The sequence below is a fragment of the Giraffa tippelskirchi genome, chromosome X (genome assembly GCF_054371585.1).
Source record: "Giraffa tippelskirchi isolate mGirTip1 chromosome X, T2T-mGirTip1v1.2.pri, whole genome shotgun sequence".
NCBI classification, from domain to species: domain Eukaryota; kingdom Metazoa; phylum Chordata; class Mammalia; order Artiodactyla; family Giraffidae; genus Giraffa; species Giraffa tippelskirchi.
The window spans coordinates 97137228-97152140 of NC_137289.1; the positions used below are offsets into that span (position 1 = coordinate 97137228).

At 37.9% G+C, this 14913-nt stretch overlaps 1 protein-coding gene across 2 annotated transcripts in view; it reads right to left on the reverse strand.

Annotated features, from left to right (window-relative positions):
* The window catches only part of DGKK (diacylglycerol kinase kappa), a 167761-nt gene that overhangs the window by 89718 nt on the left and 63130 nt on the right, over positions 1 to 14913 (reverse strand). The window contains exons 5-7 of one of the 2 annotated variants that reach the window (XM_081566972.1): positions 8300 to 8435; positions 7720 to 7826; positions 7295 to 7420 (exon numbers count right to left, since the gene is read on the reverse strand). In XM_081566972.1, coding sequence (XP_081423098.1) covers positions 7295 to 7420; positions 7720 to 7826; positions 8300 to 8435 — 369 coding nt within the window. The remainder of the gene's footprint in view (positions 1 to 7294; positions 7421 to 7719; positions 7827 to 8299; positions 8436 to 14913) is intronic. The other variant, XM_081566973.1, reaches the window with a different exon arrangement.

Genomic DNA, 14913 nt, shown 5'->3' on the forward strand with positions numbered 1-14913 from the left:
CTGCTTATCAGCAGGCCAACACAAGCTTCAAGATACCACAGGCCAGTTGTGTCAGAAATTGGCCCTACCCACTGGAGTCCAACACCAGCTGTGGGGCCCTGAAGCCAGACCTCAGGACTCAATTCTTTCTGCTAGTGGGCCACCACTAGTCAGAGGACCTAGCTTCAACCACAAGTCTGTTGGCAACAGCGCCAGGATCTCTTGGACCCTGGTTCTGACCATCAGTAAGCCAGCACTAGTCATAGAGCCCCCTGCTGTTTCACAGCCAGCCACCTAGTGACTTGGTCCTGCAGCATACACACGAGGCAAAACCTGTCAACCAGCTGGACTGGAGGTCAGCCATGACTACCAGACCACCCACAGTAGTCAGCCCACCACAACAGAAAGACCCATGTAGCCCACATAGGGGGCACCCCTAGAGAATTTAGCTCTGGTGATAAGAGAGGAATGTGCTTCTGGGACACAGAGGATGTCTCTTACAAAAGGTTACTTCTTCAAGGTTGGGAAATGTAACCAACCTACCATATATATACAAACAACAACTTAGGCAAAATGAGGTGACAGACAAATATGTTCCAAATGAAGGAACAAGACAAAATCCCAGAAGAAAAACTAAGTGAAGTGGAGACAGCCAATCTAACTAAAGAAGAGTTTGGGGTAGTGATCATACAAATGATCAAAGAACTTGGGAGAAGAATGGATGCACAGAGTTGAGAAGTTAGAATTTTTTAACGAAGAGTTGGAAAATATAAAGGACAACCAAAAACAGGTGAAGAATACAATAACTGAAATAAAAAATACACTAGAAGGAATCAACTGTAGACTAAATAATACAGAAGAATGGATCAGCAAGCTGGAATACAGGGTAGCAGAAATCACTGACGCTGAACAGAAAAAGAATGAAAAGAAATGAGGACAGTTTAAGAGATCTCTGAGACATCAAAAGCACTAATGTGCACATTATAGGGAACCCAGAAGTAGAAGAGAGAAAGGTGCTGAGAACATAATTGAAGAAATAATAGCTGAAAATTTCCCTAACTTGGGAAAGTAAACAGACATGCAGGTCCAGGAAGTGCAGAATGACACATACAGGATTAAACCAAAGAGGGACACACCAAGATACACTGTAATTAAAATGGAAAAAATGAAAATAAAGTGAAGTGAAAATCATGCTCAGTCATGTCCGACTCTTTGCGACCCCATGGACTGTAGCCTGCCAGGCTCCTCTCTCCATGGAATTCTTCAGGCAAAAATACAGGAGTGGGTTGCCATTCCCTTCTCCAGGGGATCTTCCCAACCCAGACAATGAACCCAGGTCTCCTGCACTGCAGGCAGATTCTTTACCATCTGAGCCACCATAGAAGCAATAAGAGAAAAAGCAACACATTACAAACAAGGGAACTCCCATAAATCTATCAGTGGACATTTCAGCAGGCTAGAAGGGAGTGGCATGATATGTTTAAAGTGATGAAAGGGGAAAACCTATAACCAAGAATAAGCTACCTGGCATGGCTCTCATTTAGATTGATGGAGTGGTGAAAAACTATACAGACAAGCAAAAGATGAAAGAGTTCAGCACCACCACACAAGTGATACACATGTTAAAGAGACTTCTCTAAGTGAAAAACAGAAGCCCACAATGAGAAACATGAAAATTACAAAACGAAAAAGTTCATTGGTAAAAATAAATATACAATAAAGGTAAAAAATCAACCACATAGAAAGTAGGAAGGTTAAAAGCAAAAAGGAATAAAATAATCTCTATCCACAATAAATAGTTAAGGATTACACAAAAGAGATATAAAATGTGATGTCAAAAACAGTAAATTGTGAAGGGAGGAGTGTACAAATGTTGGATTGTTAAAATGTATTTGAAATTAAGAGATCAGTAACTTAAAACAATTAGGTATAGAAATAGATATAAGCCTCATGGTAACCACAAACTTAAAATCTATAATAGGTACACACACACAAAATACAAAACAAAGGAATCCAAACATAACACTAAAGATAGTCATCAAATCATAAGAGAAGAGAGTAAGGGAAGAAAAGAACAAAAACTACTAAAAATGACCAGAAACAATGAACAAAATGGCAGTAAGTACATACCTATCAGTATTTACTTTCAGTGTAAAAGGACTCAGTCCTCCAATCATAAGATATTGAGTGGCTGAATGGATACAAAAACAAGACCTGTATATATATTGCCTAAAATAGACTCGCTTCAGATCTAAAGACAAACACATACTGTAAGTTAGGGGATAGAAAACATTATTTCATGCAAATGGAAAAGAAAAAGGGATAGCAATATTTATATCAGGCAAAAAGACTTTAAAGCAAAAGCTATTACAGGAGAGAAAAAGGATAGTACATAATGATAAAGGGATCAATCCAAGAAGAAGGTATAACAATTGTAAATATATATGCACCTAACATAGCAGCACCTAAATGCATGAAGTAAATATTAACAGACATAAAGGGAGAAACTGATAGTAACACAATAATAATAGGAGGGGACTTTAACACCCCACTGCATCAATGAACAGATCATCTGAAAGGAAATAAACACTTAAAAGACATATTAGAGAAAGTGGAATATATATGTATATATATTTCATCAAAAGCAGCAGGATACACATATTTTCAAGTGTACAAGGAACTTTCTCCAGGATATATCACATACTAGATCACAAAACAAACCTCAGTAAACTTGCGTGTGTATATGTGCTTAGTTGCTCAGTTATGTCCAACTCTTTGTGACCCCATGGATTGTAGCCCACAAGGCTCCTCTGTCCATGGGATTCTCCAGGAAAGAATACTGGATTGGGTAGCCATTCCCTTCTCCAGGGGATCTTCCTGACCCAGGGATTGAACCTGGGTCTCCTGCATTGCTGGCTGATTCTTTACCACCTGGCCACCAGGGAAGCTCCTTAGTAAACTTAAGAAAACTGAAATTATATAAAGCATCTTTTCTTTTCACAATATTATGAAACTAGAAACCAACTAAAAACAAAAAAAAGAAAAAGAAAAAAAGGAACCTGTGAAAAACAGAAACATGCAGAGGCTAAAGCATATGTTACTAAACAACCAATGAATCACTGAAGAACTCAAAGAGAAATAAAAAAAAAAAGTACCTGGAGACCGATGAAAATGAAAACACACAATCCAAAATATATGAGACACAGCAAAGCAGTTCTAAGAGAGAATTTTATAGTGATATAAGCTTACCTAATGAAAGAAGAAAAATCTCAAAGAAACTAACCTTACACCTAAAGGAAGTAGAAAAAGAGATCAAACCTCAAAGTTGGTAGAGGAAAATTCATAAATATTGGAGTAGAAATAAATAAAATGGAGACTAAAATACAATAGAAAAGATTAATAAAACTAAGGGTTAGTTCTTTGAAAAGATAAACAGAATTGATAAACCCTTAGCCAGACTCATCAAGAAAAAAGAGAGATGGCCCAAATGGATAAAATTATAAATGAAAATGGAGAAGTTATAACCGATACCATAGAAATGCAAAGGATAATGAGACACCTACAAATAATTATATACTGATAAAATGGACAGTATAGAAGAAATGGACAAATTCCTAGAAATGTACCATCTATCAAGACTGAACCAGGGAGAAATAGAAAATATGAACAGATCAACTACCAGTAATTTAATTGAATCAGTAATGAAACAACTTCCAACAAACAAAAGTCCAAGACCAGATAGCTTCACAGGTGAATTCTCAGTTCAGTCAGTTCAGTTCAGTTGCTCAGTCATGGTCAACTCTTTGCGACCCCATGGACTGCAGCACACCAGGCTTCCCTGTCCTTCACCAACTTCCAGAGCTTGCAAACTCATGTCCATCGAGTTGGTGATGCCATCCAACCATCTCATCCTCTATCATCACCTTCTACTCCTGCCTTCAATCTTTCCCAGTATTAGGGTCTTTTCCAGTTTCAGGGCTGATTTCCTTTAGGATTGACAGGTTTGATTTCCTTGCAGTCCAAGGGACTCTCAAGAGTCTTCTCCAACACCACAGTTCAAAAGCATCAATACTTCGGCACTCAGCTTTCTTTATTCTACATCCATTTGTGATAAAAACTCTCCAGAAAGTGTATATAGAGGGAACACACCTTAGCATAATAAAGGCCATATATGATAATCCCACAGCTAACATCATATTCAACAGTAGCACAAAGCTGAAAGTATTTCCTAAGATCAGGAAAAAGACAATCAGGAAAAGACATTCCCACTATTTTTATTCAACATAGTATTGGAATTCCTAGCCATGGCAATCAGACCAAAAAAAAAAAAAAAGAATTATAAGGAATCCACATTAGAAAGGAAGAAGTAAAACTGTCACTATTTGCAGATGACATATTATACATAGAAAATCCTAAAGACACCATCAGAAAACAAGTAAAGCCCATCAATGAGTTTGGTAAAGTTTCAGGATACAAAATTAATATACGGAAATCTGTTGAATTTCTATCCACTAACAATGGACCATCAGAAAATTATGGGAAAATTCTATTTACAATAACATCAAAAAGAATCAAATACGTAAGAATAAACTTATCTAAGGAGGTAAAAAGACTTGTACTCATATACTGATGAAAGACAACACAAACAGATGGAAAGATACACCTTTTTCATGGATTGCAAGAATTAAAATTGTTAAAATGACCATACTACCCAAGGAAATTTACAGGTCTGATGCAATCCCTATCAAAATACCAATGGCATTTTTCCAGAACTAGAACAATAATTCTAAAATTTGTATGGGACAAAAGACCCTGAAAGCCAAAAACTTTTTGAGAAAGAAGTACTCCCTAACTTCAGACCTTACTACAGAGCAATAGGCAATAGTAATGGCACTAAAACAGACGTATAGATCATTGGAACAAAATAAAGAGCCCAGAAATATACCTACACACTTATGATAAGTTAATCTACAAAAAAGGAAGCAAGAATAGACTATGGAGAAAAGATAGTCTCTTCAATAAGTGGTGCTGAGATAACTTGGCAACTACATGTAAAAGAGTGAAATTAGAACATTTTCTCATACCATATAAAAAAGTAAACTCAAAATGGATTTAAGACCTAAATATAAGACCTCAAACCATAAAACTACTAGGAAAGAATATAGGCAAAACACTCTTTGACATAAATTATAGCAATATTTTTTTTTGATCTGTCTCTTAAGGCAAGGAAATAAAAGCAAAAATAAATGAATGGAATCCAGTTAAAATTAAATGCTTTTGCATAGCGAAGGAAACCATCAACAAAATGAAAAGACACAGAATGGGAGAAACTATTTGCAAATGATATGACCAATAAGGGGTTAATATCCAAAATATATAAATAGCTCATACAACTCAATATTTAAAAACAACCCAATTAAAAAATGGAAGGAAGGCTCAAGAGGGAGCATAAATAAATAAATAAATAAATATATATATATATATATATATATACACACACACATACATATTTATGGCTGATGAATGTTTTTGTACAGTAGAAACCAACACAACATTCTAAAGCAATTATCTTCCAATAAAAAATGGGCAGAAGACCTAAATAGACAATTTTTCCAAAGAATATATACAGAACACCAACAGGCACATGAAAAGATGCTCAACATCACTAATTATTGGGGGAATGCACATCAAAGCCACTATGAGATATCACATCACACCTGTCAGAATGGTTATCATCAAAAAGACCACAAATGACAAATGTGGGCAAGGATGTGGAGAAAATGGAACCCTAGTATACTGTTGGTGGGAATGTAAACTGGTATAGCCACTATGGAAAACAGTATGGAGGTTCCTCAAAAAACTAAACATAGAGGTACCACATGCATGTTCAGTCGCTTCAGTTGTGTCCAACTCTGTGACCCTATGGACTATAGCTTGCCAGGATCCAACGATCCAACTTCTGGCTATATATCTGAAGAAAACATTAATTCAAAAATATATACGGACCTCAATGTTCATAGCAGCATTTTTTGTAATAGTGAAGATACAGAAGCATTCTTAGTGCCCATCAACAGATGAATTGATAAAGAACAATTGTTACATATGTAAAAGTTGGAGTGGCTAAAAAGTTCATTTATTTTTTTCTGTTGTATATAACAGAATAGTACTCTGACATTTAAAAGAATGAAAATTTGCCATTTGCACTGACATGAATGGACCTTCAAAGTATTATGCTAAGTGAAATAAGTCAGACAGAGAAAGACAAATACTGTATATTATCTTTTATATATTGAATATATAAAATGAACTAGTGAATATAACAAAAAAGAAATAGACTCACAGGTATAGAAAACAAACTTGTGTTTACCAGGGAGGAGAAGGAAGAGGGGAGGTGAAGATAGGGGTAGGGGATTAAGGGGTACAAATTATTAATGTTATGTATGAAATAAATACGCTACAAGGATATATAGAACAACACAGGGAATATAGGCAATGTTTCATAATATGTATAAATGGAGTATAAACTTTAAAAATTATGAATCATCATTTTGTACCCCTGAAATTTATATAATATTATAAAACAACTGTACTTCAATAAATAGAAAAAATTCCAAATATCACTGGATACAAAAAATTCTCCAGACATTGTCAAATGTGTCCTGGGGGTGGGAGAAAATAACCCTAGCTGAGAACCACTGGTTTAAAGGTATGGTAATGTTGTAGTTAAGAGCACAGTTTTTGCACATTTATGTATAAATCAAGACTGTTTTGCTTACTGGCTGCATGACCTTGAGCAAATCACTTCACTTTTCTGAACCTCACTTTCCCTTCTGTAAATAGGGACAATGAGGGTTGGTTTAGGGTTGTTGTAAGATTAAATGAGGTCATGTATATAAAATAATATATAGTGGCAGTAATAATGTGCTAACATTATTAACCATTATTAATTAACAAAGATTACAATTTCCTAGGAAATGGTAAATGAGGAAAGCAGGAGGCTTCTTAAGGGTATACTGAGAACAAATTTTTTAATTGACCATAATGTCATAAAAGAGTTCAGCTCTTCCCATTTGCTAGCAGGCTTCATCATTTAAGACCTTCAAAGATAAGAGGGAGTATTACATCTTTCTCTCAAAAATTCCATAGCCAATTTTGGAAAGGTAAGAATTGAGTTCTACACTATAGAATCTGTATAATCTATTTCTGAGTAAGGGTCACTGAGATTTCTATCTATATGTAGGCACAATCAACCTCCAACCCACCCCTTCTCTAGAAGTCAACTCTCTAAGTATCAAGGAGATGAGAAGAGCCTTACCGTAGAATTACACCAGAGACACCGGAAATCTTGAAGTCTCTGGTAACTGCCACAGTTCTCGTGACATACTGCGCACTGAGAACTGGCAGATATGTTTCCTTCTACCCACTGATGAGGCATGGTTTTCTGAAGGATAGAAAGAGACAAGATATAGAAGTTAGAGATATAAAGAGAGGAAGGCCGGCTGGAATAACTGTACTACCCTCTGGAGGACACTAGATAACCCTAAGGAAGTTCTCCATCGTCCTGCTCTCCCTACTTCAATGCTAGTGACCAATGACAGGTGGGAGATGGGAGGAGGCTTCCATTCTTATAGATGTGTTGGATCATGAGCTTAGGGAACAAGCCTACTTGGGTTGTCTGTGTGTCCTGACTGAAGGGGAGATGCAAAAGGGTGATTACGAGAAAGCATGGCTGGTACTCACTACTTCATCTGCAGGCATGAGGAGGTCATCAGTAATGGATAACGTATTCCATTTGCAATCTTTGTTTGCTCTTAAAGCACATAATCTGTGAGACTTTACTTTGCATACTGTAAAAAGAAGAAAAAAGATGATGTTAATCTGGTGACAACGAAGATTCTAATTTCTTTCCCTAAGCTGCTCTAAAAGTTAGAATCTAGATGCATCTAAGTAGTTATGACTTAACTCCAAAGGCTTATTTTCCATATATTTCAGCTTCTTTTTATTCTTCCTGGCCAAATTTTCTACTACCCAACTTGAATGGAAATTGATGATAAAAAAGAGGTGATTTTCTGTTTTTTTTTTCCAACCATGTGACTGTATTGTCCAGTCCTCCCAGATCCAACCCTCTCTTTTGATTCATGAAAATTCCCCCTCATGCCAGTTTCCTCCCATCTTCTTTTCCTAGTCTGTTAAATATCAGGGTTAATCTTACACTCGAGTCAGTGATGTGGTTTGAGTCAATGATACTAAAGCCACATGAACTTTTTCACCCCTCTCTCCACCCACTGAGCTCCACTTCCTAAAGGAATCAGAAATTTACCTTCACATATGATAACATTTCGAGATAAGGCAGGAATGCTCCCCCTACAAACATTGCAGTGCTGGGTCCGGGGACTGTGGCTCGAATACCAGTAGTGCATTCCAACAAGAAAAGGGTTGTTTTCTGCTGCAGGTATCTAAAATAAATCAAAGAGAACAAAGAATAGAGTGTTAATCACAGAGATGGATTAAGGAAGACCAGAAAACCTGATGCTAAGGGTGAAATGGCCAGCTATATAAGGTGTCAGAGCATGTGAAGAGTAAGAATCAGTTGAGCTGACACTTAATAAACCTCCCATCTCTATTTTTTCCCAGTGGTTTTGGAAAGGGAAAAAGAATGAGGGGGTGGAATTCCCTGGCAGTCCAGTGATTAAGATTCCACATTCCCAGCGCAGGGTGCATGGGTTCCAAATTCTCTGACCAGGCAAGAAAGGGAGGAAGTAGGGCTCTGACCTTGGGCTAAGGAATGCTTGCCAGGCTTTAGCTTCCTCCTGGAGATATATATTACGCTTCCTGGCTTACGCTGCCAAGTGAGTAGTGAATTGCATTGCTGGGACAACAGTTTCATTTCAGAAGCTTCTGGTGAAAGTATTCTTTTCTGAATACCATGCTCTGACTGCCTATAGAAATTTTCTGGTTAATCAATTTAATTCATTCAAAATTCATTAAATATTTACCGAGTAACTACTATGTGCTTGGCACTTTTCAAGGCACTGGGGATATAGTGATGAATAAGACAAATTCTCTGCCCTCTTGAAATGGCATTCTGTTTGGTGTCCCTCTTTCATGGTATTGAATTTGATGTTTACTATTAACCTGCCTGTAAATGCTGCATTTGTTTAACACAGCTTATTTCTCATAACTGTTGGGCAGGCACAGGGTATAACAGCAACTAGTTTTGGGGTTAAAAGGAGAAGGGGAGGGATGGGCACCAAAAACCCCCCAATTTATTTTGGGTGTGCATTCCACAGGACGCTTCCACCTTTTCTCTAATTCTTGTGAATGTCTGATCTCTTCTTTCTCTGCCTTCCTCTGGAATGTAGACATAGGCACACACATTCAGCTATTCATTCTTGATGTTATAATCATTTGGGCATGTAAAGGCATAAGACATTAAAATGAAATACACATTCTTCCTGATAGTGGTCCCCGAGAGAGAGAGAGAGAGGAGAGAGAGAAAAAAAGAGGGGGAAGAGAGAGGGCACTATTGAGGGACCTAGCACGTTTAGTCTTCTTTGATTAATTTATAGGAATTAGTCATCTAAAATATAGCCTGTATATGGTACTCTTTGAACTCTACTTCCCTCTCTGGCTTACTATTTATGTGCTAAACTGCTGTTGGATTGACCAGGAAGCTTCTGGAAGGAAAAGCTACTTGGATGAGACAAAGGCTCATCTAGTATGAGGTCACTTTGTGATTGTATTATTTTTTGCATATTGAGACCCTGGCAAAGTTCCAAGAAGATCAGAGTAGAGAGTGGAGAGTCATGAGGAAATGAGATAGACTTGGTCTTGACATACTGAGCAACCAGCACCTTTCCATTTCCCAAGCCACTAGATTATAACTCTACAAGTACCTTCCTTCCTTCCAGCTTCCCCCTCTCCTCCAATAGTTACTAAGTGCTACTTTGTGTCATCTACGAAGCTAGGAACTAGAGATGAAGAGATGCATGATCCATAGTTTTTGCCCTCAAGGAGCTCATAGTCTACTGTAGGAGACAACTTCCTAAACAGATTTCTTCCAGTATAGAGTTACAAGTGAGCTCTCCTATAATGTTCAAGATTCTATAGGACAAATGGAAGAAATGAAGAACTCTGAGTAGAATATTGAATTTCATGGTACAATTGGCTACATAATATAAACATATATAAAATAGATATTGTTTTGGTTCAGCAGTAGAGGAAATGGGATTTATATTCCTTATGTGCATCTTATTGTATAAGGAAACTTTGATGCATACAACCCTGGGTGAGTATGTGTTGTATGCTGAATTATGTCCCTTGCCAAAATATGTTCAAGTACCTAGTAACTGTGAATGTGATCTTATTTGAAAATAGGATCTTTATAGATGCAATCAATTTAAGATGTGGTCATAATGGATTGGGGTTCCCTAGTGGCTCAGACGGTAAAGAATCTGCCCACAGTACAGGGGACCTGGGTTTGATCCGTGGGTCGAGAAGATTCCCTGGAGAAGGGAATGGCAATGCATTCCAGTATTCTAGCCTGGAGAATTCCATGGACAGAGGAGCCTGGCGAGCTACAGTCCATGGGATCACAAAGAGTTGGACACAACTGAGCGACTCACACACACACACACACACACACAAAATGGATTAGAGTAGGCCCTAAACCAGTGACGGCTATCCTTATAAGAAGAAGGAAATACAGACACAGTCACAGGAGAGAACAGCAAGTGCTGACAGAGGGTGATATTGGAATGATGTGTCTACAAGTGAAGGAATGCCAAGGAATGCCTGTAATCACTAGAAGTTAAGAAGAGGTAAAGAAGGATTCTCTTTTAGAGGCTTCAGAAGAGCGTGGCCCTGCCAACACACGGATTTTGGAATTATAAACTCCAGAACTGTGACAGATTAAGTTTCTTAATTCACACAATTTGTGGATTTGTTGTAGCAGTCCAAGTTCTTGCAGTCCAACCCCAACAAGAAGTTTGGGGTCCAACTCTTAGTGACAAGAAGTTTGGGGTCCAGCTCTTTGTGACCCCATGAACTGTAGCCTACCAGGTTACTCTGTCCATGGGATTGCCCAGACAAGAATACTGGAGTGGGTTGCTATTTCCTTCTCCTGGGGATTGAGTTTATTTTAGATGCCACATATAAATTAGAACATACATACTGTCTTTCTGTGTCTGGCTTATTTAATTTAGCATAATGTCTTCCAGGTTCATCCATGTTATTACAACTGGCAAGATTTGCTTCTTTTAAAAGGCTGAACAATATTCCATTGTATTTGTATATAAAAATATTATATTTTTAACCCATTAATCCACTGAGGGATATTTAGGTTACATCCATATCTTGGTTACTGTGAATAATGCTGAAAGAAACATGAGAGTGATGATGATACATATTCAAGATCCTGATTTCATGTCCTATAGATATATATACCCAGAAGTGGAATTGCTGGAGCATAAGGTAGTTATATTTTTAATACTTTGAGAAACTGCAATACTACTTTCTATAAGTCCTGTACCAATAATAATTTATTATTAATCTCTTTTCTCCACATTTTTGTCAGGACTTATTACCTCTTGTGTTATTTCTTTTTTTTTAATATTTAAGTATAGTTGATTTACAATATTGTGTTAGATCCAGGTACAGTAAAGTAATTTAATTATATATGCTGTTGCTGATGTTCAGTTGCTAAGTCCAGTCCGAATCTTTGGGACTTCATGGGCTGCAGCACACCAGGCTCATCTGTCCTCCACTATCTTCCAACTCAATGGTGATTCTATCTAACCATCTCATCCTCTGCCACTCCCATCTCCTCCTGACCTAAATCTTTTCCAGCATCAGGGTCTTTTCCAATGAGTCATCTCTTTGCATCAGGTAGCCAAAGTATTGGAGCTTCAGTTTCAACAACAGTCCTTCCAGTGAATATTCAGGGTTGATTTCTTTTAGGATTAAATGGTTTGATCTCCTTGCAGTCCAAGGGACTCTCAAGAGTCTTCTCCATCACCACAATTCAAAAGCATCAGTTTTTCAGTGCTCAGCCTTCTTTATGATCAAGTTCTCACATCTGTACATGATTACTGGAAAAATCATAGCTCTATCAGAACTTGGTCAGCAAAATGATGTCTCTGCTTTTTAATATGCTGTCTAGGTTTGTCATAGTTTTCCTTACAAGGAGCAAGCATCTTTTAATTTCATGGGTGCAATCACCGTCTGCAGTGATTTTGGAACCCAAGAAAAGAAAATCTGTCACTACTTCTACTTTTTCCCCTTCTGTTTGTCATGAAGTGATGGGACCAGATGCTATGATCTTAGTTTTTTTGAATGTTGAGTTTTAAGCCAGTTTTTTTCACCTTTCTTTCACCCTTATCAAGAGGCTCTTTAGTTCCTTTTTGCTTTCTACCATTAGAGTGGTATCATCTGCATATCTGAAGTTGTTGATATTTCTCCCAGTAATCATGATTCCAGCTTGTGATTCATCCAGTCTAGCGTTCCGAATGATGTACTCTGCCCATAAGTTAAATAAGCAGGGTGACAATTTACAGCCTTGTCACACTCCTTTCCCAATTTTGAACCACATGGTTGTTCCATTTCCAGTTCTAACTGCTGCTTCTTGACCTACATACAGGTTTCTCATGAGGCAGCTAAGGTGGTCTGGTATTCCCATCTATTTAAGCATTTTCCAGTTTGTTGTGGTCCACACAAAAGCTTTTGTGTAGTCAGTGAAGCAAAAGTAGATGTTTTTCCGAAATTCCGTTGCTTTTTCTATGATCCAGCGGATGTTGGCAATTTGATCTCTGGTTCCTCTGCCTTTTCTAAATCCAGCTTGTACATCTGGAAGTTCTCAGATCACATATTGTTGAAGCCTAACTTGAAGGATTTTGAGCATTAACTTGCTAGCATGTGAAATGAGTGCAAGTGTATGTAGTTTGAACATTCTTTGGCATTGCCTTTCTTTGGGATTGGAATGAAAACTGACCTTTTCCAGTCCTGTGGCCATAGCTGGGTTTTCCAAATTTGCTGACATATTGAGTATAGCACTTTAACAGCATCATTGTTTTTAGTATGTTAAATAGCTCAGCTGGAATTTCATCACCTCCACTAGCTTTGTTCTTACTAATGCTTTCTAAGGCCCACTTGACTTCACACTCCAGGATATCTGGCTCTAGGTGAGTGACCACACCATCGTGGTTATCCGGGTCATTAAGACCTTCTTTGCATAGCTTTGTGTATCCTTGCTATCTCTTTTTAATATCCTCTGCTTCTTTTAGGTCCTTGCCTTTTCTGTCCTTTATTGTGCCCATCTTTTCATGAAATGTTACCTTGGTATCTCCAATTTTCTTGACAAGATCTCTAGTCTTCCACATTCTATTGTTTTCTCTATTTCTTTGCATTGGTTACTTAAGAACTCCTTCTCATCTCTCCTTGCTATTCTCTGGAGTTCTACAATTATTTGGGTATATCTTACCCTTTCTCTCTTGACTTTCACTTCTCTTCTTTCCTTAGCTATTTGTAAAGCCTCCTCAGATAACCACTTTGCCTTCTTGCATTTCTTTTTCTTGGGGTTGGTGTTGGTCATTGCCTTCTGTACAATGTTATGAACCTGTCCACAGTTCTTTAGGCACTCTGTCTACCAGATCTAATCCCTTGAATCTATTTGTCACCTCCACTGTATAATCATAAGGGGTTTGATTTAGGTCATACTTGAATAATCTAGTGGTTTTCCCTACTTTCTTCAATTTAGGGCTTAATTTTACAATAAGGAGCTCATGATCTGAGCCATATTCAGCTCCTGGTCTTGTTTTTGCTGACTGTATAGAGCTTCTCCATCTTCAGCTGTCAAGAATATAATCAATCTGATTTCTATATGACCATCTGGTTATGTCCATGTGTAGAGTCATCCCTTGCTGTTGAAAAAGGGTATTTACTATGACCAGTGCATTCTCTTGACAAAACTCTGTTAGCTTTTGCCCTGCTTCATTTTGCACTCCAAGGCCAAACTTGCCTGTTATTCCAGGTATCTCTTCACTTCCTACTTTTGCATTCCAATACCCTATGATGAAAAGGACATCTTTTTTTGGTGTTACTTCTAGAAGGTGCTGTAGGTCTTCATAAATGTGGTCAACTTCAGTCTTTTCGGCATCAGTGGTTGGGGCATAGACTTGTATTACTGTGATGCTGAATGGTTTACTTGGAAACAAGCTGAGATCATTTTGTCATTTTTGAGGTTGCACCCAAGCACTGCGTTTCAGTCTTTTTTGTTAACTATGAGGGCTACTCCAATTCTTCTAAGGGATTCTTGCCCACAGTAGTAGATATAATGGTTACCTGAATTAAATTCTCCCATTCCCGTCCATTTTAGTTCACTGATTCCTAAGATATCAATGTTCAGTGTTGCCCTCTCCTGCTTGACCATGCCTAATTTACCTTGATTCATGTACCTAACATTCCAGGTTCCTATGCAATATTGTTCTTTACAGCATCAGAGTTTACTTTCACCACCAGACACATCCACAACTTAGTGATGTTTCCGCTTTGGCCCAGCCTCTTAATTCTTTCTGGAGCTAGTAGTAATTGCCCTCCTCTCTTCTCCAGTAGCATATCAGGCACCTTCAAACCAAGGGAGCTCATCTTCCAGTGTCATATCTTTTTGCCTTTTCATACTGTCCATAGAGTTCTCCAGAGATCAAATTGCCAACATCTGTTGGATCATAGATAAAGCAAGAGAATTCCAGAAAACCATCTACTTTTGCTTAATTGACTATGCTAAAGCCTTTGACTGTGTGGATCACAACAAAATGTGGAAAATTCTTAAAGATATGGGAATACCAGACCACCTTACCAGTCTCCTGAGAAATCTGTATACAGGTCAAGAAGCAACAGTTAGAACCAGACATGGAACAATGGAGTGGTTCAAAATTGGGG